Genomic DNA, 26,913 nt, shown 5'->3' with positions numbered 1-26,913 from the left:
AGCCGCGGTCAGAGCGGCGGCGGCCATGGCGGTGTGCGCGCGGCTGTGCGGTGTGGGGCCGGCCCGCGGCTGCCGCCGGCGCAGCGCGGCCAGGGAGCAGCGCCGCGGCGCCGCCGACAGCGAGCCCGACACCGATACGGACCCCGAAGAAGCGGGAGGTGGTGGCATCACGGAGGACGAGGAGGCCGCGGAACGCATTGAGGGCGGGCGGCCCCTGCCGCCTTCTATCGAAGCCGGCCCGGCCGGGCGGGCCCCGCTGTCCTTGTTGGAGCTGCCCCCGGAGCTCCTGGTGCAGATCTTCGGATCCTTGCCCGGTACCGACCTGCCCAGCCTGGCTCGGGTCTGCACCACCTTCCGCCGCATCCTCAGCACCGACACGATCTGGCGGCGGCGCTGCCGCGAAGGTACCGCCCGGGGGTGCGCGGTGCGGGGGGAGATGGCTCCGAGGGACCAGGGCAGCGACCCCAGGGGACACCGAGAGGCGATGGACGGGGTGCAGGACGGAAATGACATTTGGGGGTGCGGGCTGCAGGGCCGTGGCTCTCGTGTGCAGGGTGAAGTAGGAGCATCCCGGCTCCCTTGGGACACTGTGCTGCTGGTGGCACTTGGCTTGTGGCAGAGGGATTGTCCCCCGAGGAATGGGGTGGGAGCATGTCCTTGGAATGCTGAGGATGGGGAATGCTCAGCCCCTGCAGCAGGGGAGAAAGGGGCTGGGATCCCTGGAGACACGGGGGATGCACCCGGAGCAGAGTCTGGGTAAGAACAATGCCAGTGTGGAGAGGTTCCAGGCTCGTGTGTGCGTTTTCCAGGAATCCTCTGGTGCAAGGATGCTGTGCTGCAGTGGTGTGAAAGCCTGCGAGGTGTTCTCTGCAAGGCTGCAGTTCTCCATCCTTACTCCTCATCCTCTTCCTCCCACTGCTGTGTGCTCTGTTTGTTATTTCAGTCCTGTCCCACCTCCCAAGGTCTGCCTTGCTGTGCTCATCCTCTCTCCAAACGCTGCCAGGTGCTCCTGCCAGCACATGAAGTCATGTGTATTTTCCTGTTTGCTTTCTGTTTATATACCAGTGAGGGCATCAAAGATTTGGGAATGTTGGCTGCCTGCAGTAGGATCTGGTGGAATGCCTGAAACCTTGCAGGAATGAATTCGTGCCTTATCAACACTGAACAAGAACCTTTGGACAGCAAACACAAAGGCTGCACCTGCAAAATATAAACCAAAGCATTATTTCATAATTCAGCATTGTCCCAATAATATTTGTTTTAGGAGACAGACTAATGAAATTATGTTAATTCCTTTATAATATAGTGACATGGAACTCTAATGGATATTTGTGTATTTGATGAATGGTTTGCAAAACTCCACTGATGAATTATTTTAATGGGTTGTGATCCTGGCAAAATGTGTGTATAGAAATCTATGTCCCTTTTAATTCTAGGCTAGGTTGGCTTGCAGAAAGACCCACTGAATTAGGCCTGATGGGGATTTACATTTATTTATCAAATTCGTGTCTGATCCTTGGATTTTCTTTCCAGTGGATGAAGCAATGTTCAAAAGCTCAGCTGAAATTTAAGGAAATGAAGGGAACAGTGGAATTTGTGTGGCTAAAACTAACCTGACAGGAAGGTCCAAGACAGCACTTTTATCATAGACAACACTTTTGTCTATGGCTCTTAGCTAACTACCAGGTGAGAGGTGTATAAACCAAATTTTAATTCTCTTTGGATGTAATTTCTCCAGTTTCCCAACATATCCATTGCAGGCAGTGTCAGGGGGTGCTGTGTGCTGCTGGTGTGGCTGAGCAGGATCCTGTACCAAGGGCAGGTGCCCAAGCTGTGGTGAACAGATAAGGGGCAGTTCCTGGCCAGAATCCTCCTACCATGGTCAAACTGATCCTGAATCTCTTAACCAGCTCTGGTTTTCCAAGCAGTTCTCAGCTGGGCTTCTCAGGCCATTTGTGCTAGGACTGTAACTTTGAGTAATTGTACACATGAGTGTGAAATTGGGCATTATTTATAGGTGAACATCAAGTATTGGTGTATAAACCAATAAACATTTAACATTTAAAACTTAAAATATTCTGTGCTTTGTTTCTGCACAGCCATGCACTGGTGACTCTGTGATAGTCAAATACAAAATATCTTTACTTTTTTTAATCTCTTCCAAAACCAAACCAATTCTCATCTGAGGTCAGGGTTTAAATGTGTGTTTGTGCCTGCCTAAGTCTTGTTGTGAGGCTGCATGTCCTAAAAACAGAACAGGAACACGTGTGCCTTGCTGGTTGATTCACTCTGAAGCCTCCTGGAATCACAGAATATCCCGAGCTGGAAGGGATCCACAAGGATCATCCAAACCCAACATCATGTTCCAGAAGCAACTGGGAAACCTCAGCTTGGTGTCAGCTGCATGTGCAAAACCACTTCTGTTTTTAGGAATGCACAGCAGTGCAGAGGCAGGAAAGAATCCTGAAATAATCAGAGAGGAGTTTTTTTTGGGAGAAGCTGTTGTTGCAGTGCTTTGCTTTGGCCATTTTCCCTCCTCCTTGGACAGGAGCAGTGCTGGGTGTGAGGAGCAGCCTGGCTGTGCCCCAAGTTGGACGAGTCCAGTGTTGATGTCTTGTTCTGCCCAGCTGCAGAGCAGTCTGAAAACATGCTGTGATTATTCCAAGTGTCCAAAGGACTTGTCTGCCTGGAAGTGGAGTGGGTTTTGCTGCTGGTGGAGAGCTGGGAGAGCGCTGGGATGAAGTGGGGGAATTGCACAATGCTGCCACGGCTGTCAGAGCTGTTGTCCTTTTATCATTGCCACTGTTTGGGGTAAACAATGTCTCTGGATTGCTTCCTTGGCAAGGAGAGGGTTGCAGTCACTTCCATGTTTTCTATAAATAGGAGATTGCTGATCTCTGCAGCAGGAGCAGAATTAAAGCTGGTGTCACCCTGGCTGGTGGCCTGACCTATCTTGATTAACACCTTACAGTCCATTTTTAATCTTTAATTTCTTTCATCTTTAACCAGAACAGGGTAAGTGCAGCAGAACACCTGGGAACAGACCAGTAATGCAGAATAATCAGTTCTAGAGCTTGGAAGAAAAGGCTTTTGTTTGTGAAAACAATCTCCAGCAGCTTTTGGGCCTGCTGGAAAATGTCAACTGAGGTGCTGAAGTTTGTGACCTTCAGGTTGTGTGGAAAGAGAAGGGAAAGAAGGGTGGGAAATGTGGTTTGTACCCTCAGTGAGGAGACTTTTGTTGGGTTCAACCCTTAAAAGACTCCAGGGAATCCAGGCAGGAGTTTGATGCACAAATGCCACAACAGGAACCATTTCTTGCAGTGCTGTGGCTTTCATAAATCACAAGGCTCCAACCTCCCTCTGTGTGAGGTGAAAACATTGTGTGGTGTATTAGTCTGTGGCTTTTTTTCATCTCTAATGACCTTTCCTGGCTTTGAAACTCCACCTGGGCAGTGCTTGGCTGTTCCTCACTGCTCAGGCAGGTGCTCAGCACTCTCAGCCACCCTTCAGAGAGTCTCAGACCATCTCCAAGCTGCACATCTTCAGCTTTAGGATTTCCACAAATGTTTACATTTGTTGCAGATCAAATCTCCTTTTCCTCAGTGGTAACCCCAAGAAGTGTTGGAGAGAGGACTGGGTGTGTTTGAATCTGATTGCTCAGCCTTTGGGAGCAAGAAACCAATTCCAAATTTGTCCACCTGGTAATTCAGAGCTGCTAACCTGAGAGTCTCCATTTTTGTGGTATCTGGAATAATCCAGTGAGTTTTTATCCTCCCTGTTCTGCGTCCAGCCTTGTGAGCATGCATTTATCCAGGGATAATTGGAAGATTTGATTAACCAGGACACAGTGGAAGTTCAGAAATGGTGAAGGGGATCAAGCTCTGCCAGACATCCTCATTTCCTCAAAATTGTGGATATGCACACACAGCTTCCAGCAGCTCCCTGGTGCTGTCATGGTGGGAAGGGCAGCAGAAAAACAGGAATTTGGGCTTTGATGTGAGCACAGGGGTTCTGCCCAACCTGAGATGGAAGAGCCAGAATAGTCCATGCAGGGTGAGGGTGACACAGCTTTTGGGTAGGAACAGGGAATGTGAGCCTTGGAAGTGCAGGGAGCAGGGCAGGGATAAATGCCACTTGCAGAAGTTTGAATGCAGCTCTTACCAAATGGATGTAAAGTGTGTTTTTGTCTTTGGTGGTTGTTTTACCAGGACTTGAGGGTGCTGATATCAATCAGTGACCCCTCAGCAGGTCACATCAGCCAACAGAGAAGGATTGGGGGCCTTGTGAGATGAGTTCCACAAGAATTTTTATTTCATGTGAAGGGTGGTCAAGCAGGATTCTCTCAGAGACAAAGGGCAGACAATCATATTTATAGGTTCAAGGAGGATTGAAAGTACAACCAATAGAAAGTTATACCAAGGACAGCATCCAGTCTAAGCCAAAAGTTCTGAAGGTGAACTGACCAATTACACAAACTAATTTCTAACCAATTATCTTCCAAAGTGACAGGAGAGTGACCAAATTCTTCAGGAATCCAGCTCAGCCTTGGTATCTGGGAGACCTTATCTATCAAACTACATGCCAGGGGTAGATGGTTTTGGGGGAATTGTATCACCCACAAATGGAGATTGCTTTTCCAAGTCCTTTAAATTCCCATGCATGTGACCATGGAAACTGCAGTGTGTGCCTGTGTTTGGGAAATCAGCACTCCTCCTAAACCAGCAGCCTTTCAGCTGGGCACTGGGAACTTGAAAACCAATTTCCATCCTGGCTTTGGAAGCAGGATTAAGTAGCCATTTTCCAAGGGTGTGAATTAACTCCTTAAAATAAAAATACTCAGGGAGCTATTGCACTGAGATGCATTTCCTTAAAATAGATTTAATTGCACTGAAGTGGAATTTTCCAGGAAGCTCAAGCCCTTCAGATCTTTCTTGGAAAGGGATTTCTGTTCTCTGTAAAGAAAACCTTACCAGTTTTATTTTTCTCATTATCTTGAAGCTCTGCTTGCTGTTAATTTATGTCTCTCTTGCCTCCTGGGTTAAAAAGAGATGGCCTTTCTTGCTTATGATATTTGGGAGGGGATTTTTTAGGCACTTTGAGCCAAAAGATTGATTTTTCCCATAAAATGGCCATGCTGGTGTCAGCAGCTGGGTCAGGAGAGCTGCAGTAATGCACTTATGGAGCTCAGCCATCACTGAGCATTTTTATTCTCTGTAGCTGTTTGCTGACCAAAACAGGATAACAATTAGTTTCAAAAAGAGTGTTAAAGCACATTAGGATGAGATTATTTTTTTCTGGATAATGCTTTCTTGGATATCTAATGGCAAATAACATGTGGCAATATAGAAATCCTAAATTTTTGTATTATTTAAAGGAATTTATTAATTGAATATTTCCAGGTGAGATTGGAATTACAACCACTCTAATAATGGTTTGGCTTTCATAAAATTTGACTGCAGGTTATCCCTTCCCACCCTGTGATTTGGAGGTACCTGCAGCTGGATTCCCCTTGGCACTCACTTGAGTGATTCTTGGATTAGGGAGGAGACTTTGGGAAAAGCCAGCAGCTCCTGTGGGATGAGGGAATGTCACTCCTGGTGCTGTTAGAAATTCCATTTGGGAAGGATCCTCCTTTTCCCATGCAGTACAAATCCCTTCCCTGCCTGCAGTGCACAGGGCTCACCTCACCTCTCCTGGGGCTGGGTGAGTTTGGTTTATTTGGTTTATTTTGTTTACATACACAAGAGTTGCCTGTTCCCAAGCCACACTGTTCCTGCCCTTTGCCAAGGACTTTCCAACCAGCTGGGAACATTCCTGCATCCCCTGGATGTATTTACTGTCACTGGGAACATTCCTGCATCCCCTGGATGTATTTACTGTCACTGAGAACATTCCTGCATCCCCTGGATGTATTTACTGTCACTGGGAGCATTCCTGCATCCCCTGGATGTATTTACTGTCACTGGGAACATTCCTGCATCCCCTGGATGTATTTACTGTCACTGGGAACATTCCTGCATCCCCTGGATGTATTTACTGTCACTGGGAGCATTCCTGCATCCCCTGGATGTATTTATTCTCACTGGGAACATTCCTGCATCCCCTGGATGTATTTATTCTCACTGGGAACATTCCTGCATCCATCCCCTGGATGTATTTACTGTCACTGGGAGCATTCCTGCATCCCCTGGATGTATTTACTGTCACTGGGAACATTCCTGCATCCCCTGGATGTATTTATTCTCACTGGGAGCATTCCTGCATCCCCTGGATGTATTTATTGTCACTGGGAACATTCCTGCATCCCCTGGATGCATTTACTGTCACTGGGAACATTCCTGCATCCCTTGGATCCCTTACTCTCACCTGAAGCCTGGAGGGCTCTGGCTCTGCATTCCCAGATCCTGGAGCTGTGATTTCATGGATCTGCAGGACTCAGCTGGCAGAGCCCCAGCTCTCAGTGTTTTGTTTGTTTGAGCTGAGCTCATTGTGTTTTCTCAGCCCACCTTGGGGTTGAGAACCCTCAGAGCTCCCTCTGATTTTCCCTGCAGGAGTCAGCAGCAATTCTGCCACTGCCCTTGGCATTTTGGATGAAGGGCAGTGTTTGTTGTGCCCTGTGCCCCCCTCACCCTTTCTGCCCACCCAGAGTGTGCAGGATGTGCATTCCCTGCCAATAAACCCTGGGTGTGCTCTCTCATCCTGTGCTTGTATTTATAGCCAGGAGGAGGCTGAATTAATTCAGGGGGATTTCTTTACTCATATCTCCTGCAGCAGGTTTCCAGCATTAGGTGGTGCTTCACAGCCACAGTTGTTAATTCAAGGATGCTCAGCTAAGGATAAATTTAATATTTAATGGCTTGATGAGGGTCTGCAGAGGTACAGTTTTGTGTCAAATATCTGGCAGGTGTTTGTGCTGCTGGGGAAAGCTGCTCTTTGATCTGTGCTGTTGATGTCTTTGATGTCAAGGAGGGCCCTGTTCTGTACTGAGAGCTGCCAGGGTCACTGCAGCATTGTCACTGCTGATTTTTTGGGATCTCCCTCCTCTCATTTCCTCCCTCTGCTCTTCTGAGGATTTCTGGCATCAAGACATTAGTACTTGCCTTTTTTTTTTTTTTTTTTTTAAGTTTCTTAGAAGTTCAACATCAACTTCCTGAAAATGAAAGGAGAGAATCTCATTTTCTGCTTCAAAGCTGCTCCCAGATCCGACTCCCTTTGTTTTCAGGGGGTTCTGGAAGCAATCAAAGGCATCTGAGTGTACAACAGCCCTGTCTCCATCTGATCTGCTGTAAGTGTAACCATATTTGTACATGCTGGGCTCTGTTTTATGTCTCTGTTTCATTCTTTTTCGAGTCTGTGACCTTTCCTTTAGGACCCTAATGAGCGGTTTCCCTGTCGGGTACCTCAGTGGGAGCGGATAATTGCTGTGCACAGCCATGATTTGCTGGGAGCAGACACACAATCCCAGCTGCAATGGGGATGTCTCCCACATTTCACACTCCTCCTGAGCAGCTGGGACTTTGCTGGCTGTGTTTGTGCCTTCTGGTGTGTTTGTTGCAGGCATTGCTCCTGAAATGTCTTGGAATCTGCAATGAAATCACATCCAGTTTGTAAAGCAAAAATCAGATTCTTGGTCTACTTTGGCAGCTTCAAGAAATCACAAATCACATCTCAGTAGTTGGCGTCAAGGCTCTGAGTCCCAACCTTTTTGTGCCAGAGTTGACCCATTTTTCCCTGTGTTTTGCAGAATATGGAGTGTGTGAAAACCTGAGGAAGTTGGAGATCACAGGAGTGTCGTGTCGAGATGTTTACGCCAAACGTGAGTGATGAAGCCAATCCAAATCTTGCTTAATTCTGATTTTGACAGCATAGAAATGTTGAATTTATTAAACTTCGATGGCAGAAGTTGTTCAGACTGACTTGCAGGGGTTTCATTGGGAAGCTGACATGTTTGGAGTTTTATTTAGTACCAAGAGTCAGGATTTCTGTGCCTCCCAGTCCTTTGGTGGGAAAAGAGAATAAAATTGAATTTTTTAATGAAGTCTGTGGAGGGTTTTTCACCCTGTTCTGCCATTTTCAGATCTTGCTAAGGAATCAACAGGTGTTTTTTTCTAAGCCTTGATCTCAGTGAAAGGAAATGGCTGTAGGAGAGTGGGAAGGGGATGAGCATTCCCTGAAGGAAGGGAGCCTGGCAGGAGGTGTCTCTGTGTTTTGGGAATGTCTGTGGGTGTGGCACCCTTTAGAACCTTGAAATAGCAGTGACCTCAATAATTCATCCTAAAGCTGGGAGAAAAACAGGTAGAAGGGGTTTAATCCTATCTTTAATAGACTTGCTGAGCATCCCCAGGAAAATGATTTTATCACCTAATATCTCTCTTTCCCTATTACACACTGCACTAGGGATGGAACTGCCTCATTTTCCTGGCTGGGAGGGCTGAGTGCTGCTGAGCCAGCACACAGATGTCCCCAGAAAAGTCCCATTAACCCTCAAGACCTCCCTTAATTCCCATTTATCCCATCCCTGTGTGTGGCACTGGTGTGGTGACAGCCACACAGCACACACCAGGTCAGATCTCAGCTCCTGATTGCCATTTTGAAATGAAACATCTCTTCATCACCTGTAGTGTTTTTCACTGCATAAATTCCATGGTTCAGAGATACTAAAGTGATATTTAGTACTTTTTAGGCACAAGTTGTGAGTAAAAAAGGCCTTAATTGCTCAGGACAGTGGTGACTCTCCAGCATGGCTGAGGAGAGGGCAAACCTGTGAGATATTTTCCTGAACATTCTCACTGTTTCCAAGTGTAATCAGTTTGTTTAATAAATCAATTAAATTTGTGCAATAAATCTGACACATAAGAATAGTTTCAAACCCATGGCAAAGGGTCACACTTGATGTGTGAGAAGCACCCCTGTGATGGCCTTTCCTGCACTTTGGTGTTTGAATCCACCCAGCAACCCCAAGCACTGATGGTTACTCCAATTTGGGAATGCTTGGCAGCATTGCTGCCTTTCAGGCTGCACCAGCTCAGATTCTGCACCTTGCCCTGTGCCAGGAGCAGTTTGCTGGTGGTGTCACCCCATTTCTCTACTGTCCCATAAACCTCTTTAATTGCAGAGGAGTTAATTTGGGATTGCTGCTTGGACTTTTCCATTCACTGAGTGTGCTTCTGTGGGAAATGGTGTGGGGAAATGGGAGCTGAAAGCAGAACTAATCCAAGGCCTGGGCTGCTGTCCATGGAGTGACTTGGACTTGAGGAAGGACTTTGATTCCACTTGGAATTCACTGGGTGCCACTTGTAAATAATGTCTGTGGGAATCTGGAGCAAGTTCTGTGTGAGAAATCCCGCTCACATCAGACTCAGGGTGACAGAAACAACTGGAAGCAAAGTCAGGAGAGAGCTGGACTTTTCTGTGTGGATACTCCAGACCCATGGAAGTGTTTGCTGGTCCCAGTGGAGCAGAGTTTGCTGGCACTCACCCTGCTCTGTCTGTTCAGGTATAAACCCACGGGTGAAGTCGGGGCGTTTTATGAAAATCCTGCCCGACTACGAGCACATGGAGTACAGAGATGTTTACACCTGCCGTACGTACCCCGCTGCTGCTGCTGCTTCCTGCACCCAGCACTGCACCCAGGATGCTGCATGGAGTGTGCCCTGGCTTGGAGCAAAGCACTGGGGGTCACCTGGGGACAGCAGGGAGTGCCACCAGTCGTGGCTGGTGTGTGTTAGAGGAGTGTGAGCGGGGCAGGCTCTGAGGTGTGAGCTGGGTTTGGTCTCTGGAGCTCTTCTAGCAGGACTGAAGAGTATTGATACCCATCAGCAACCCTCAGCAGCTCACATCAGCCAGCAGAGAAAGGTCAGAGGAGGCCCTTATGAGACTCATTCCACAAGAATCTTTATTTCATGTGAGGGGTGGTCAAGCAGGAATCCCCAGAGACAAGGGGGAGACAATCGTATTTATAGTTCAAGTGGGATTGAAATTACAACCAATAGAAAGTTATACCAAGGACAGCATCCAATCTATGTCAAAATTCTAAAGGTGAACTGACCGATTACACAGGCTGACTTCTGACCAGTTACCTCCTAAAGTGATAGGAGAGTGACCAAATTCTTAAGGAATTCGGTTCAACCTTGGTATCTAGGAGACCTTATCAATTAAAGCAAATCCAGGGGCAACCAGCTTTGGAGGATTTGTGTCATCCACACTGAGGTGTGTTGGTCTTTTTTTGAGCTGCTTTTTTGAGGAGCTCTTTGCACATTACAGGAGCACTCACTCTGCTCCTTGGGAATTGTTCTTTTCTTTGAGGGAAGAATTCAGGAGCACTCACTCTGCTCATTGGGAATTGTTCCTTTCTTTGAGGGAAGAATTCAGGTACCCTGGTGAGGCCTCCCAAAAGCAGCTGTGGACTGGCAGAGAGCTTTGTGGTGATTGGAGTGAGCCTCAGTGAAACCCACAGCCCTTTGCAGTGAAAATGCTGAGTGTTCCCATAGTAATTCCCTCCCTGCACACTGAATCTTTTTAGGCACCATCTCTGTCTCTAGGAAACGTTCTGCTAATGTTTTAAAGATGGTGATTTGCCTTCCTCATTTTGGATAACCTTTTTTTTCCCCCTTCCTCGTGTTTGGTTGAGGGAGGAATAGTTAAACCCTTGGGTTCAGTGTTCAGCAGGAATTGAGGGGGAAGGACTGATGAGTTTACATCAATTAAGGAAGCCAGGGCTGTTTGGTGTTTATTTGGAGGGGGTGGTGAGCTGGCTCTGATGCTCCTTTGGGTCTGCAGTTTGGCAGACTCCAGTTACTAACTCATTGCTGCTTGGGATGGAGTTTTTCACACACATTAAAGAGTGAGTGGATGCTGAGGGAAGGAACCCAGCAGGGGCCATGCAGTGGGGTGAGGATTTTAAGTGGGTCAGGACAGACCAGCAGTGGGGCTACAGCAGGAATTGGGACAAAATTTGGGATTTGGCAACGTGGAGTGCCCATCAACACCAGCTGTGTTCTGGGGCTGGCTGGGAAGGAGAAACAAATCCAAGCTGCAAGATGGATTCCTTTGGAGATTGGGTGTTTACTCCAAACCTAAATGGCATTTAGTGTTGTTCCCTCACTTGTTATTTCTTTAGCTGCAGCCCCAAAGTTCTGATGTGCCACTTTTCCTTTGGGCTGTGTTGTTTTCCTTGGGGAAAAGCTTGGACAGTTGGGCTTGATGATCTTAGAGGTCTTTTCCAACCAAAATGATTCTGTGGTTCTGAGCCCATGTGGTTTAAGATGCAGTGGCCCTTTTCCCCTTTTCCCCTCCTGTGTTGTCAGGATTTCCCATGGGAGTCTTCCCTAATTCCTGTTCATGCAGTGTTAGAGTTCAGATAACTTTCCCCAGGGGTTTAAGCTCACCTGGATTACCCTGAGCTCTTCCCAAAGCAGGTCAGGCTTTACCAACCTGGGCACTGCCTGCATTATTCCAGCTCACTTTGCCTCTAGAGACCTTCCTGCATCCCAGGAATCTGGGAGAATTGCAGTGGGTTGGGTGTTTCCTGCTGAGGACATTCCCCAGGCAGCCTTCTGGCACTGGGAGTTGGCATTTTCTGCTTTTCCAAGCCCATTCCCAGCTGGATTCAAACCCCCTTCCCATCTGAAGGGTGTGCAGAGCTGCTTGTGGAATGGGGAATATCCAGGCTGGATGAAGCATGGAGCATCCAGTGGATGTGGTTTGTCCTGGAGCATCCAGTGGATGTGGTTTGTCCTGGAGCATCCAGTGTATTTAGTTTTGCTCCATTAGGACTGAGCACAGGCATTGGAAAACCTTGGAGAAAGACCCAAGTGTTGTTTTCTTTCAAGGAGCAGGAAGGGAAACAACTGCCAGATCCATCCTGTCTCCTAGCAGGAGGAGCCAGAGCTGCAATTCATCAGGTTTTCCCTGCAATTAATACTAGCTGCTGTTTTGCTGGAGCTCAGAAGAGACAGCCCAGGCTTGAAAATTGAGCTGTGCTTTGAGACTTGTTTGGGCCTTTGGCCAAGCACCAGTGTTTTCCCCAGTAAGTTCTGGAAATGAATGGGATTTTTTTTTTGTTTCCTGTGTCCAGAATTTAGCTGTGTTTCCTGAAATTGCTCCTAACAGGAGCTGGGCTAGGAGAGACATCCTCATCCCCCTTGGATAGTTTCATTTTCTGTCCTAAAAAATAATAATAATACATTTTAAAGTCTGGGTTTTATCAGCTCTGTGGTAGAAGGCAGAGTGTGGTGGGTTGAGCAGCTCATCCCATTAATTAATGTCTAATTACTGAGCTGGGAATGGGGTTTGCCTGCTTGCCTTGGTGTTGTTTGTGCTGCTCTTGGTTCCCTGGGTGAAACCAGGCCATCAGTCTGAACTTGTTTACTGCCCAGGGAAAAGGCTCCTCCAGGCCAGCTGGCAGCAGCTCTGGACATCCCTCCCTGCTCTCCTGAACTTGTGGGGAACTTCTTGCTCTGGTGGAATAAAACCACTCCTGGGGTTCTTGCTGTCTGAAGTAATTAATGAAACAAAGCTGCTGGAACAGCTGCACCAAAGCACATTTCCTCTTTTAAATTAATGCAAACCCAGCCCTATTATTCAAACCAGTCCTGGAGGTTAAAATGAGTTTCTGTGGCCTTTGAGCTGGCCATGGACATCACTTCAAGGCAAGTGAAATATATTCTTGTCATCCTCATGGAAAAAATGTCCAAAATGCCTTTTTGTGAGGGTTACTGGTCGTGTGAGGAAACCAGATGGACAAAAGGAATGGCTGTGTGAGGCCTGGAGGCAGCTCCCACCTCTGAGCTCTCCTCACAACAGGAGGTTTTAGATCATTCTGTAAAAGCCCTTTTTTCCTGCTTGCTGAAAATATTCCTCTGTTTAGGTGGGATTGGAGAGACAACTGGCTGTGAGATGAAAACCAGGCAAGCCTGAACTGCTAGAGTAGATTTGAGTGGGTTTTGGAGGCTGCTTTTGGCACTACTGAGGTGTAGTTTATTCTGTAGAGTTTTTAAGGCTGTGACTGATGTGGCCACACCACCAGATTCCCAAGCTGAGTGATCCTTGTGCTTTACCCGTGCTCCCAGTGGCTGTTTCTAAGGATGCTTAACTCTGGAGCCAAGTTTGTCTACACAAGGCAGTGAAATGCTTTCAAAATACTCAAATTTCCCTGTTCCTTCCTGCCCTTCCCTGTTTTCTGTTGCTTTGCAGTGTGAAGCATCGAGTGCATTTTTGGTAACTGGAGGCAGCAGATGCTTTTATTTGTTTTTAGTTCTGGTTCTATTGTGTGATTTGCATTAATGGGACTGTGTTGCAAACTTTTTTTTAGGGATTCCTGCTGAGGTAGGTGGCTCTGCCCTTCCACAGGGCCAGGAATAAAGAACATAAACACGTGTGAGCTTGGGGGCAGCCTCAGCTTGGCCACAATCACTTTTCCTGAGTAACAACAGTTGTGGGTGCTATTGGTCAGCAAGGTTTTCATTCCCAAAATCCCAATTGCTTGGCTGGATGTGCTGACAGTGTCTCCCTGTTCCCCAGTGCTGCACCGCTACCGGCACATCCTGGGATTGTGGCAGCCGGACATCGGGCCCTACGGGGGACTGCTCAACGTGGTGGTGAGTGCCTGCCTCATCCTGCACCTTCTGGGGACTCAGATTTTTTTAATTTACACTTCCCACACCTGGCAGCCATTCCCACACCACTAAAAGTCTGAACAGTCAGCCCTGAAGTGAGTGATTTGGACGCAGAGGGTGCTCAGTGTTCTTTTGTGATTTCTCTTTGTTGGACATCAGGAGGAATTTCAAACACAGGAGGGGCTGCTCAGAGAGGTGCTGGAATCCCCATCCCTGGAGTGTGCATGGATGTGGGTGGGGATTGCTCACAGCTTGGACTCAATGGTCTCAGAGCTCTTTTCCAGCCTAAATGGTTGTGGGATTCTTCTCATCATCACCACCTTTCTCCAGACAGTTTTTATATTTCAGCCCCAGGAGCAGGTAGAAAACATGATCAGTGTTTGAGGGAAAGGCTTGATTTGGAGTTTGACATTTAGAGTTTGATATTCCAGTGGCTGGAACAGGAATCTGTTCATTGCCTTCATTTTCTTTGCCTGCAGCTGAACCTTTTGCAATTGTGTGGTTGGCAAACCTTTACACCAACCCTGAGAACTTGTGCATCAGATGTAGGGTGACACTGGTGCAAGAGCCTGGCAGCTCTGGTGCTGCTGGGAGAGCAGTTAATGAACAACATTTGATTCTGAGCTGGTGAGAGCTGAGCCAGGAGTTTCCTGGAGCCCCTGTTCTCTGCACCAAGGTTCAACAACCACCAGGCTGAAGCAGAACAAATCACGAGGCCTTTGGGTTTTGCAAGATTCTGTTGCATGAACTGATGTAAGAGGGCATCCAACTGCATCAATACCTCCACTGTGACCTTACAAAGGAGAGAATATCCTGTGTTTGGAGAATTTTCTGCCTCTGGAATTGCAGGGGCAGGATTCTGTTAGGTGTGCAGGAAGGGGGCTGCCACTTGTGCCTCTCAGTAGTGTTGCTTCCTGTGTTCTCTGAGTAACAAAGCCAAATAATTCCTCATCTAAAAAGCAAGGATAGTCAAGGGAAGCAGAATTCATCTACTGGAATATCTGCCAGCAGGAGCTCTCAAACCAATTAGAGTCTGACTTGCTGTGTGGTCTTTCCCTCTGGATCCTGCACTCCAGGCAAGTCATTTGCAGCAATAAAGGCCTGAGCTTTTTCCAGTGGTGCAGGAAGCCCTGTAAAGAAACCTCCTTCACCCTGGGAGTGCTGGGAGTGCATCTGCTCTGGGTTAATGGCTGGAAAGCTGTTTGGGAATGCAGCAAACTGTTCTGCAGCTCCTGCCCTGGGCCAGGAGAGGCCTCAGAGTTTGCTGCAGACTCCTAAGGAATCATGTAAAGCTGATCTTGTGGGCTCTGTGTGCTCTCTCTCTGCAGGTTGATGGGTTGTTCATCATTGGCTGGATGTACCTGCCCCCCCATGACCCTCATGTGGATGATCCCATGAGATTCAAGCCCCTCTTCAGGATCCACCTGATGGAGAGGAAATGTGCCACAGTGGAGTGCATGTATGGCCACAAGGGACCTCATAATGGCCACATCCAGGTGAGCTTCTCTGCCTCCCTCAGCCTTGTGTGTGCACTTTGGCTCTGGAAATGGATTCATCAGAAAGCTGGGAGAATTTTATATCAGAGATCTGGCTTTCCCCAGCCTGCTGTGTGTGTGGGCACCAGCTTTACACTCATTGTGTGTCTGACATTGTGTGGGCTGTTCCCTGCTCTGAAATTGTTCCCTGGCACAGCCAGGCTGTTGGGCTGGGAGCAGCAGGGTGTGCACAGGCTGGGGAAAGGGTGTGTGAGCTGGCCTTGGGCAGCTGCTGAGTGTGCCCAGGCCGACACAGACCTGTTCTGCAGCTCTCTCCACAGTGACACCTTGAGAAGGTGATGCAGCATCCATTGATGCTTTGAAAAGCTTCCTGACAGGTTGTTTGTTTTACCTTAAAGGAGGAAGCTGAAATAGGGAGGCAACTTAAAACTGTTATTTTCATTAGAGTGCACTGAGGTTTTATTGCTTTTATTTCTCTGTTCTGTAGCTGTTGAACTCAGTAGCAGTGAATGATTTCTCTGTTGTAGCAAATCCAGTTAGGTTTGTTTTGTAAAGCACTGTGAGCAGTCTTAGCTGCATCACCCAAAGCACCTCTGAACAGGTGTGTAACCTGTGTGTAACCTGTGTGTAACCTGTTCAATTCTCCCCTGTGCTAACTACAGATTGTAAAGAAGGACGAGTTCTCCACGAAGTGCAACCAGACAGATCACCACCGCATGTCAGGGGGCAGGCAGGAGGTGAGTGTGAACCTGAGCCTCTGGGTGTGTCCCCTCCCTGAGACCTCCTCTGAGCTGCTGTTGGGCTGTGCCCCTCTGATTTCTGTGTGACTGGGCAGCTATGAACCCCCCAGGCTGGCAGCTTTTGGCTGATTGCCTGTTTCAGGCAGTTTGCTGTGCTCTTTGAGCCCCAGCACCTTCCTCCTGTTTGGTAGCAGAGCTGTCCAGAGAGGCTCAGCAGCACATGTTGGACATCAGCAGCACTCCAGGCACTGATCTCAGTGCCATTGCTGTCTGTGTAATTAAGATCTTTTGAGCACACTGAGCACCAGCTGCATTTGGGTACGTGCTGGTCAGCAAGGCACCTTCCCACTGCTTGCCTTGCTCGAGGGATTAAAAGCTTAATTTGCTTGTTTCTCCTGTGTCTGTCAGCTCTACCCAGCAAGGCAGATTCCTGACTGAAATACCTGTGTTTAAATGCAGATATAAATGTCAGGATGAATACCTGTGTCAGGTACTGCTGTTTGCTTCCAGCTGCTTCCACGTGACAAATCTGATATTTCAGCTGCTTCTGAGGAAGGCTGTAAAATGTCTGTGTGCTAATGGGAAACAGCTGGGTGAAAGGTTTAGTTAAGTGTTTTCTGGTGCTGGAGCAGATGAGAAATGCTTTAATACTTTCAAAGCAGCACGTTAAGTGTGCGTGGCATTATGGAAATTGGAGGATCTGGCTTGGGAAGATAAAGGAGGCAGGTTTGGAATATCACTTGGCAGGCTGCTATCTCAGTGTAAGCTGTTATCACACCAACTCATGGCAGGGTATTAACTTGTCAGAGCTGCAGTTGGGGTACTTCAGGAGATGCTTTCAAAGCACCCTTTGGATTTAGATGCATCAGTATTAAATCAGCAGGATTTAACCTCCTAAACCCTCAGTGCTTTTCAAAAGCTTTTTTCTTTTATGTTGAGCATGTCAGGACAGGGCACAGGAGTCAGCTTGTGGGCACACAAATGAGTTACTGGAGAGAAAGAGTGGATGAGCTACTTTGCAGTGGCAGGCCATGCTCATGCCTTTATTCTGAGGAGGTTTGTGCTTCTACCTGGGATTTATTTGAGGGGGAGCCTGTTGGTGTGATCACTGGCAGTTACCAGTATCACTGTTTGTTAAACATTTCCAAGCTTGTTCCCAAATCCAACCACTTTTTCCTGCCCTGTCTGTGGCTCTGCCAGTGGAATGTGCTGTCACACAGTGAAGTCACCTTGAGGCACATCACTGAAATGGTCTCACCCTCCTCACCCTCCTCACCCTCCTCATCCTGCCCCTTCTGTCCTCGTGCTGCAGGAATTCCGGACGTGGCTGAGGGAGGAGTGGGGTCGGACTCTGGAGGACATTTTCCATGAACACATGCAGGAGCTCATCCTGATGAAGTTCATCTACACCAGCCAATATGAGTAAGAGCTGCTGCAACTTCACAAGCACACTGGAGCATTTTTCCCCTGGGATGGGGTTTTCCATGGGCTTTCACAGCCAGGGGAATGTTGTGTCTCTGCAGTGCTTCCCAGCTGTACAGGGAGCTGAGGTGGAATGACAGCAGCAGGAATAGGATTCCAAGTCCTACACAGTAACTATGCACCGTGAGGTGCTTTTGAATCATTTAGCTCAGTTTAATTTGAAGACAGAGCAAATGCCTGTGATCCCAAGGAGTGTCTGGTTATTATCCATATTAGTCAGTGTGCTTTGTAGGAATTAGAGAGTCCCTGGGAAACTGAGCATTTTAACCATCTCTCCAAGCTTCTATTAGCAGCCACCTCACTGCAGCAGATGTTTAAATATGCTCATGTTCTCAGGGACTCTCAAGGGCTGAGGAATTTGCTTGCTGCAGGAATCTCCTGGTGTGCTCACAAGGATGGTGGGGAGGGAGGAAGCGTTTGCAGAGCTCCAAACCAAATCTGCAAACATTAAACTCTGCCTGTCTGCACAACATCGCCAAGCTGCTGGAGGAGCAGAATGCAAACACTTTGCTGCTAGGGGAGGGTTTTTTTCCTTGGCTTCTCTGACGTTTTTCTCTTGCACAGCAACTGCCTGACGTACCGGCGCATCTACCTCCCCCCCAGCAGCCCCGAGGACCTCATCCAGCCTGGCCTCTTCAAGGGCACCTATGGGAGCCATGGCCTGGAGATTGTCATGCTCAGCTTCCATGGCAAGAAAGCCAAGGGCACTAAGATCACTGTGAGTGCATCTTGCTGTCTCTCAGGTGCTTGTGAAAGTGTTCATGGGAGGGATTTCTGTGTAGCCCAAACCCTGTTCCCTTGTGGGGATTGGTGGTGCTGAGTGGATCTCAGCACATGCAGAGTAAGCAGAACCTGCTTTGCAAAGTTTATCCTGGCTCTCCCTTCCTTTCTTCTCCCTTGCAGCTGTTTTCTGTGAGCAGCTGGTGGCAGGTTGCTGGAGATCCCCTGTGTGTGTGAGCAGCAGGTACCAAATGTTGGCAGCTCTTCAGTGAAGTCAGGCAGGGGAGCTCCCTCCTCCCTGCAGGGAGGGATTCTGCTGAAATGCAGCTGCAGCTCTGACTTTCTTTCACCTTTGCAAGTACAGCTTTTGATTTAAAATTCTATTTCTGGCAAAGGGAAAGCAGAGATGTCAAAGAACAGCAAACAAGGTCCAAACAGGTGTTTTGTTTTTTTTGTTGCCAGCTTGGTGATTGCAGAATAGAATGAGCTGTTAACAATTTCAAGTGATGGCTCTGTAGCACCTGGTGTTTGCAGCTGTGCTGTCCCTTCCTGTCCCTAGGGAGACCCCAACATCCCAGCTGGACAGCAGACTGTGGAGATAGACCTGGCACATCCTCTGCAGCTGCCTGACATCGAGAACCTGCGAGACTTCAGCGAGCTGTCCCGCATTGTGCTGGAGGTGCAGGAGCAGGTGCGGCGCGAGGAGCAGGAGCAGCAGCAGGAGGAAGAGGAGCATTCCCAGCAAGCTGCCTCCCAGCCTGCCAGCCCCCTGGGAGGAGAAGGTGCTGAGGGGGAAGAGACTGCAGCTGGGGCAGAGGGGACGACCCAGGACAAGGCTCCAGCTTCCCAGCCCTTCGTGCTGCCCATGGGGGTGATATCGCGGAATGAGGATTATCCCCGCACCTGCCGAATCTGGTAACTGGGGCTTTGGGGCTGACTGCCTTTTGAGAGGGAAGGGGGAGCCTTTGAGGTGTGTCCTGTGTTTGTGTGCCTGTGGATCTTCCAGCCCCTTGGGCTCAGATTTCACAGAATCCCAGAATGGTTTGGGTTAGAAGGGAGCTAAAATTTCATTTTGTTCCACCCCTGCTATGGGCAGGGACACCTTCCCCTAGACCAGGTTGCTCCAAGCCCAGTCCAACCCGACCTTGCACATTTCCAGGGATGTGGAATCCACAATCTTTGCTTCTTCCCTCTGCTGCCCGATTTCCCATGCTTTGGTTTGTTCCCTCTCTCACCACACTGTCATCTACCATCCCACTTCCTTGCTAGATTCCCTTCAGAAGCTGGCACCTCTCCTGAATTCCCCACACCTCCTTTTTTTTGGTGTGTTTTATGTCCCAGAGCTGCCCAGCTCATAAATTTAGAACTGTTCAAGCTGCTTCCATTCCCATGTGTGTCATTCATGTTCCTTGGCTGTGAGAACACAGTGCTCTCTCCCACCTTCCCCTGTGCTCTGGTGCCTTGGGGCAGCCCTGAGCACCCCAAGCAGGAGGTGCAGGCATGCAGAGAGCTGTGCTGAATGGAAGCTGGACTTGGTGAAGCAGCACACTAAATGAAGTGTGGAAAAAGAGCCCAAAAGCTGAGGCTTAGGCAGGTGACCTTCAGCCAAACATCTGTGCTCGTGGAAAAACCTACCCAGAGCTGGTTAATCCCAGAAGGCTCCTGCTGTCACAGCTCAGTTGTGTTTGGATAAAACCCTGCTCCACCTGCTACTTGCTCAGAGCTTTGAGTGACCTTTATTCTTCCTCAGGTCCTGGTGGATTTTTTTGCTTTTTATATTTTTCTCTCCCTTCCCTTAGCTTTTGCCTCTCTGGTCACGCTCTCAATGTGCTCGTGCTTTCCTGGGGGGATTGAGCTGTGCTGATCCCTTGAGTTGCACAAGTTAATTTCAGATGGGTTTGGGGGCTGAAATACTGAAAAAGCCAGCTTTGGTGTGCAGGTGCTAATTAGGATAACCCAAAGCAGGAACCTGCAAAAATGTCTTCATAGAAAGTGTAAAACTCGCTATTGTGTCACACCCAGCATTGCCTTCATCAGAGTTCTGTGCTGATTTTTAAACTAAAAGCTGGGTGATCCTTGCTGTTCTCACACTGTTTTACCCTTATCCCCTGGCAGTTTTTATGGGACAGGGCTCATTGCTGGCCATGGCTTCACCAGCCCTGAGAGGACACCGGGAGTGTTCGTCCTGTTCGACGACGACCGCTTCGGTTTCATCTGGCTGGAGCTGAAATCCTTCAGCCTCTACAGCCGCATCAAGGTCCCCTTCCAGAACGCCCAAGCGCCTTCCCGGGAGGCCTTTGATGAGATGCTCAAGAACATTCAGTCCCTGGCTACTTGATGAGTGGTTGGTGATGGACAGGGCTCGGGGTGGCAAAGGCTGCTGCGCTCCCCAGCCGGGGCTGCGTGGGGAGTCCTCGCTCTCGGTACCTCTGGATAGAAGCATGCACTTTGAATAAAGCCTTTCCACCCCAAATGTACACACCTCCCACCTCAGCCATCCCTGAGTGCTGCCCTTCCCTCTGTGCCACTCCACGCTGCTCCCCAGCAGTCCTTGTTTCCCAGTCTGTGCTTTGGAGAGCTGAAGGGATCCTGAGGAGGGAGCAGATCTTCCTTAGTGCAAGAAAAGAATGTATTGGGACAGAACCAACTTCTGGTCAGAGCTGGACTGAAGAACAGGCAGTGACAAAGCACATCCTCCTCTCCAGAAACCTTTCTGTGGGTGCAGCTGGTGTGATCCCATCCTTGGCTTGCTAATTGGAGTGTGTGGCTTTCTCTGGAGAATTCCTTCAGCAAGGACAGGATCCCCACACACACGAGTGTGTGCAGCATTGTCCTGGCTTCTGGAGCTTGATGGATGTGCTGTCCCTGCAGCTCCAGTCTGGCTGTCTCCCTGAGAGCAGAGATTATTTATTTCTCCTTGCAGGAGCTGTGTGTGGGACTGGAGATGGGTGTAAACTCCCCAAAACTCTGATGTGTTCGGACTGGTTTGTACCTGAAAGGTTTCTCAGATCTTGTCAAGTGGGTCTGAAAAGGCACAGAAAGGAGCCAAAAGAATCCCAGCTGTGAGGTGAGCCCAACAGGCTCCAGATGGGCAGCACAAGGTGCCACATGTCACTGGTGTGACCCCAGGGGTGCCATTCCTTTTCAGGTTACTCTTCAGAGTCCAGAAGTGACTCTGTGACTGTGCCTGTATTGTGTGGCTTGTTCTGGCTCCTGGAGCAGTGGTTGCTGCTGCCCCCCTCACAGGACCCTCCTTTCCCTTTCCAGTTGCCCTTGCTCCATCCCAGATGGATTTGTGGCAGATCTGAGCTCCACTGGGAATTGTGTGCTGCAGGCAAGGGAGCAGATTCCCTTCAGCCAGTGCTCATCTCCAGGCTGTGAGCTGTGCTAGAACCCAGCAGCACTAACACAGCCCTGTGCCTGTGATGGCAAATCCAGGTCCCTTCTCCCCAGATGAGTGTCTAACAAAACCCTGCCATTACAGCTCTGCAGTTTTAGGTCTGTAAATGTGTCTGTGCCTGTGCTGGGAGGTTTCAGGCCCCTTCTGTGGAGAAGTTTCAGTCCCTGCCTGGTTCCAGTGCCTGTGAGCTGCTTTTATTCTCACTCTCACTCTCACAAGGGCTTTTTGCCATTTCTGGCTCTCATGTGTTCCCTGATCTGTGGGAGAACCCAGGCTCCAGCAGAGACAACTGTCACTCACAGGATTTAATTCCTGTCTCTCTGGGTGAAGTTCTCCAGACTTTGGGAATTTCCAGTGATTTAGGGCACTTTTTGCTTTGTTTGCTGCAGCTCTGTGAGGAGTGGCAAGCCTGCCCCAGTGCAGGGGGTGAGGAGCTGTTAGAGGTGAATAAGCTGGGAAGAGCAGGGTGGGTGTGAGCAGCCTGGAGAGGTTTTCCTGCAGAGGGAAAAGCCAGTTTGGATCACACAGGGCTGGGAGACAGGGAGTGGCTGCTCTCTGTGCCTTGGTGAGTGGGCACAGAGGTGACCTGGAGCTGAAATTGGGCATCTCAGCCTCGTGCTGCAGCTGCTGAGCTCTGTGCAGAGCTTGTGCCTGATTTAATCTCCATTGTGCAGAGGTTTCAGTTTGGTGCAGCTTTCTGGGACAGCTAAAGATGTTCAGTGCTGGGTTAATGGGCTCTGTCTCAGACATCTTTTCCAACCTAAATGATTCTGTGATTAGACTTTCAGTATCTCAGTGGCCTGTTTGTCTTGGAATTTGGTGTTAGGCTGCTGCAGTTCTGCCTTGTGTTTTTCCAGAGGGGTGGGAGATGTCCCCTTGGGCAGCTGTTCCCTCTGCCTGTCCCTAAAACCAGATTTTCTGAGATGAATCTATGGCTCTGATTGCAGATTCCTCCCCACTTCAATATCCCCACAAAAAAAATCCTAAAGTTTTACTCAACTGATTTGATAATTTTTGCTTTTAGCCTTTAAATTGCAATTAGTTTTTTAAAATGGAGATTAAAATCCAGATTACACTGATTGCCCTGCAATTCCCTGAGGCCTGAGTCTCTCTCCCAAGCACTGACCTGTCTGTAGCCTCTGTCCTTTGTCACCTGTTTGCTGCTGGCACAGGTTGTGCATCTGCTCTTGTCTCTTCTTGTCCCTTCTGAACCTTTCCAGTGGCAGTGCCAAGGGTCTCCTGGAGGCCAGACCTGCTTGGCTGGCTGGAGAGAAGAGTTTTGGTGGAGGCTGATGCCCTGTGGGAATTTTCCCAGCTCTGCCTTACCCCTGTTAGTGGCATCTTTTTATTTATAACTCACCTGGCTGGCCTCAAAATGTCAGGATAATTCCTGATTAAAGGCAGAACTGGCTTTGTTCTGTCTGGAGCAAAAGAAATAGCAAATTTGTATTAATAATCCTCCTCTAATGCCTTTTCTCACCTGCTGCTGCTCCAAGCCTGGCAGGCTTTTGTGCATTTCAGAAGAAAATTCCCTCTGGCTGTGAAGGTGAATTTGGGAAAGCTCCTGTGCATTGTGCCTGGCTCTGTCAGTGCTTCCAGAGCAAAGCAGGGTAATCCTGGAGTTAAAACTCCCAGCTCTGGAATGTTTGGGAAAGGGGAGATGGGTTTAGGAGTTTGGATGTGATCCCCAAGGGGATGCTCCTGCTTCTCCTCATGGGGAGCTGTGACAGGACAGGATTTGCTGGGCTGGATGTTTGGTACAGGCTCTACCACCCCCTGCATCCCCAAATCCCCAAATCCCACTTTCCCAGCCTGTTGGGATGTCTGTGAGCTGCTGGCAGGGACAATGTGTGCTGGGGCCCTGCAGGTGGTGATAAATCCTGCTGCAGACATCTCCTCATCCTTTGGGCTCTGCAGGGAATCTCAGTGACAATTGGCTGGGGTTCTCCATCCCAGATGGATGGAAAACAACTTGTCAGGGGTAGGAATTCACACAAAGCCTTTGCAGGGAGGTTGCAGAGCCCCAATGGCCACTGCAGGACCTGGGGCTGAATTGTGGCTTGGGGACAAGAATTGTCTGGTTCATGTGCTGGGGATGGGTTCTGCTCCTCCATCCTGCTCCCTGTGTTGTCAGAACACGTGGATTTGGCCAGCTGGAAAACAGGAACATCAAAGCTTCAGTTTGTTTGCCTTGGGCCTGATCGGAGAGCTGGGAATGTGCTGTGCTCAGGCAGGGTGGTGGGGGGGGATTTGTCAGGCTGGATTTTACTGAGGAGCAGGAGAAAGGATGGAATTGTTTGGGAATTTGGGTGTCAGCTCTATTGTGCTGCTACAGCTGCTCTGGGATGGGACAGCAGCAGTGGGAGGGCAGTTCCTGGGGAAATGTGTGCTGGGAGAAAGGGAATTCTGTGCCAACGTGCCTGGACGTGTCAGCTCCCAGGAAAAACCCAAACCACAGCTGGCTCAGTGTTTACTTTCCAACAAGGATGACTTTTTCTTGCTTTTTTATGAATTTAAACCTAGTGGAACTCGGTGGGAGTGTTGGGTGTTGTGTGGAATGGGTTGTTTAGGCTCGACTTGCTAGTTTAGGGAATGATGATGTGTAAAGTGTCTCTTGTAGCTGGATCCTCAGTTTGCTGCCCTTCCCAGGGGACAGTGACTCATTTGGGATGTGGGGTGGAAGAGAGAGGCACCAAACTGTGAGTGCCACTGAGCTCTGGGTGCTTTGTGTGCTGAATTACAACGTGTGGTTCTGGTTTTTTTTTTGTTTGGATTGCAATCTTTGGGACTTCTGAGGCAGAGAGCACTTGGCTGTGTTCATTAGCTTAATGAAAGCAATCTGCACTTTTGTTTTGTCATTGATTACTCCCCCTTCCCTGTTCCCATGTGTGTTTTTGCACTCACCACTTTAACATGACACTGATGGATTAATCTGGGCATTTCCTGTAGGTTTTGAGTGTGGATGAGTCTCTGTAAAAGTGTTAAAAATGAAGGTGAAAATAAATGGGCAGTGGGAGGAAACCATTGGACATCCACCACCACAAATACCTTGTGGAACATGAGTTGTACTTTAAACACCTCACTGTCCAAGGGCTGGGGGTTTGCCTGTCCCTTTCTTGGTGGCTTTGAGAGGAATGGGATGTGTAAAATCAACACCTGGCCTACTTCACCCCAGGTTTTGGAAAGCTGAGCAAACTCTGTGTGTTACTTTTACACCTGATCATTGTTACCCAAGGAGCCTTTTCCAATTTCAAATAATAAAAAGCAAAGTTTTGTGAATTTAGTTCTGTTTGCTTCTTCTCTTTTCCCCTTTGTTCCAAAGGAGAATGTTGGGCCTGATGTGCAGCTGCCTGTCTTCCACTGTGGGATAGGAAATAATTCTCCTTTGTTTGGGTACTTGGGGAGCAGTTCTGATTTCCTGGAGATGTCAGACACACATCCCACACCTCATGCTGTGAAATCCCAATTCCTGCCTTGTCTCTGTTTTCTCCTGCATCTCCCCTGGGGTCCTGTGGTGCCTGGCTCCCTCCCACAGCAGGGTTGGGGTGGCAGAACTGACACCCTGAGCCTGATGGAGCCTCCCTGCCCTCCCAGCTTTCTCTGAAAGGAAGCCTGAGATAATCCTGGATTTTATTTTTTTTCCATTTTTCTTTCCACATGGTCTGAAAGGATCAGCAGCAGGAGGGTGAGGAGTGTGGTGGTGTCAGCCCCCATCTCTGTGGGGTCAGACTGAGTTTTCTGTGTTTCCTGCACTTCAAACTCACACCCACTCCAGCTCTGTGCTGCTTTTCTCTGGAACTGGGACAACCTGTGGATGAGCTCAGCTGCCACCAAGGAGCTTTTCCTCCTCCTGCACATCCTGTGCCAGCCCTGTGCTCCCTGTCCTGCCTTTCCTGTGCTTTGAGTTCTGCAGCCCAGTTGTGCTGGTAAGTTCTTTGGCAGCTGGTTCTTGTTGAGAACAAACCCAGTGGAGCACTGAACTCCCCAAGGTGAGGCATGAACTGATCTGGAAATGGCTCTGCCTCAGTGCTGCTGGTTAATCCAGGTTGGAGTGCTCTGTTACAGCTCCCCAGTGCTGTCCTCTGAATGTCTGGCACCTTCCATTTCCCCTTTTTAATATATTTTTATATATTTTTATATCACCAGTGCCTTCCCCTCACCCCATGCAGTGATTTTGTGGTGCTGCAGCCCCTCTGAGTGTTCAATCCTCAGCAAGGCCAGAGGAAAACCCAAGTTCAGTAACTCCTGCCATGTGTTTGGCCTTGGAGGAGCACAGATGTGGTTTCTGAGGATCCACTGCTGAATCCCAGCCACAGGCACCTCCCAAGTGCTGGGCTGGAGCCTCCCTCTCCTTCCAGGTGTGAAGGATCCGTGCAGGGCTGATCTCTGCTCCAAGCCCTGGCCAAGGGGTGAGGAGCTCCCTGAGCTGTTCCTGGCCAGGTGGGTTCCCCCTCCCAGCTCAATGATGGATAAACTGATTTTTCCATCTGCTGGGGCTCAATCCTGGCTGCAGGGCTGTTCTGGGCTGCTCCCTGTGGATCAAGGCTGATCCCAGAGCAGCTGGCTCAGAAGCTGAGGCGGTGCAGGGTGAGTTATTCCCAACTGGAGCCTTTCCCTGGGCTCAGGATGGGCTGTGACAGCTTCAGGCTCTGCCATCCCTCTGCCTTTCTACCCACCTTGCTCTGTGATCCAAGAGCCAGCCTTTCCCCTCTTCCAAGGCTTTGGGGGCACCCAACCAGGAGGAGTTTTGGGTCCTGCCCTCCCCTCTCTGCATCATCCCAGTGCATCACCTGGAGGAGAGTGAGCAAACTGGAGCGTGTTCCACTCATCCCCTTCCCAGCAGGAATTTTCTTCCTCCTCCCAGTGGAGAAGGCTAATTAATGGATAATTAAAGCCTCCTTCTCTAGTTCCTCAGAGCTGTCACTCCTTTCCTTGCCCACTGCCATGTCCTTAACTTCTGTGGAGCTCCTGGTTTAATGTCCTTTGTTCCTTCAGAGCTACTGTGGGGATCAAGTCCATCCCGTGGGATCCCTCCTATCCTCTAGGATCCCATCCTGTTGGATCGATCCCATCCCGTTGGATTCTCCCCGAGCCGCCGCTGCCGGGCGAGGCCGCGCCGTGTCCGCCAGGGGGCGCCTGGAGACCGGACACGGACACTGGGGACACTGGGATCACAGGGACACGGACACTGGGGGCACTGGGATCACAGGGACACGGACACTGGGGACACTGGGATCACAGGGACACGGACACTGGGATCACAGGGACACGGACACTGGGGACACTGGGATCACAGGGACACGGACACTGGGGGCACTGGGATCACAGGGACACGGACACTGGTGGGACTGGGATCACAGGGACACGGACACTGGGGGCACTGGGATCACAGGGACACGGACACTGGGGGGACTGGGATCACAGGGACACGGACACTGGGGACACTGGGATCACAGGGA

At 49.3% G+C, this 26,913-nt stretch overlaps 1 protein-coding gene across 2 annotated transcripts; it reads left to right on the top strand.

Annotated features, from left to right (window-relative positions):
• The first annotated feature begins 25 nt into the window (after positions 1-25).
• FBXO31 (F-box protein 31) lies at positions 26-24,737 on the top strand. Of its 2 annotated transcripts, XM_033069444.1 has the most exons (10): positions 26-404; positions 7,745-7,816; positions 9,497-9,583; positions 13,522-13,598; positions 14,945-15,112; positions 15,775-15,849; positions 17,165-17,274; positions 17,899-18,052; positions 18,614-18,969; positions 20,170-24,737. In XM_033069444.1, the coding sequence occupies exons 1-10, from the start codon at positions 26-28 to the stop codon at positions 20,390-20,392; spliced, it is 1,701 nt and encodes a 566-aa protein (XP_032925335.1). In that variant the 3' UTR covers positions 20,393-24,737. The 2 variants fall into 2 exon arrangements, with proteins under 2 accessions (XP_032925335.1, XP_032925336.1); XM_033069445.1 differs by lacking the exon at positions 9,497-9,583.
• The last annotated feature ends 2,176 nt before the right edge of the window (positions 24,738-26,913 follow it).

The sequence above is a fragment of the Catharus ustulatus genome, chromosome 11 (assembly GCF_009819885.2).
Source record: "Catharus ustulatus isolate bCatUst1 chromosome 11, bCatUst1.pri.v2, whole genome shotgun sequence".
Taxonomy (NCBI): Eukaryota; Metazoa; Chordata; class Aves; order Passeriformes; family Turdidae; genus Catharus; species Catharus ustulatus.
This window is presented reverse-complemented; position numbering and strand designations above follow the sequence as displayed.

What these genes read in the sequence shown, in the direction of transcription:
- FBXO31 (XM_033069444.1), top strand. Translation starts at nt 26, where the DNA reads ATGGCGGTGTGCGCGCGGCTGTGCGGTGTGGGGCCGGCCCGCGGCTGC. An exon ending in TCGAGATGTTTACGCCAAAC is followed by an intron (nt 7,817 to 9,496) that starts GTGAGTGATGAA and finishes CTGTCTGTTCAG; the next exon opens with GTATAAACCCACGGGTGAAG. An exon ending in TGTCAGGGGGCAGGCAGGAG is followed by an intron (nt 15,850 to 17,164) that starts GTGAGTGTGAAC and finishes CTCGTGCTGCAG; the next exon opens with GAATTCCGGACGTGGCTGAG.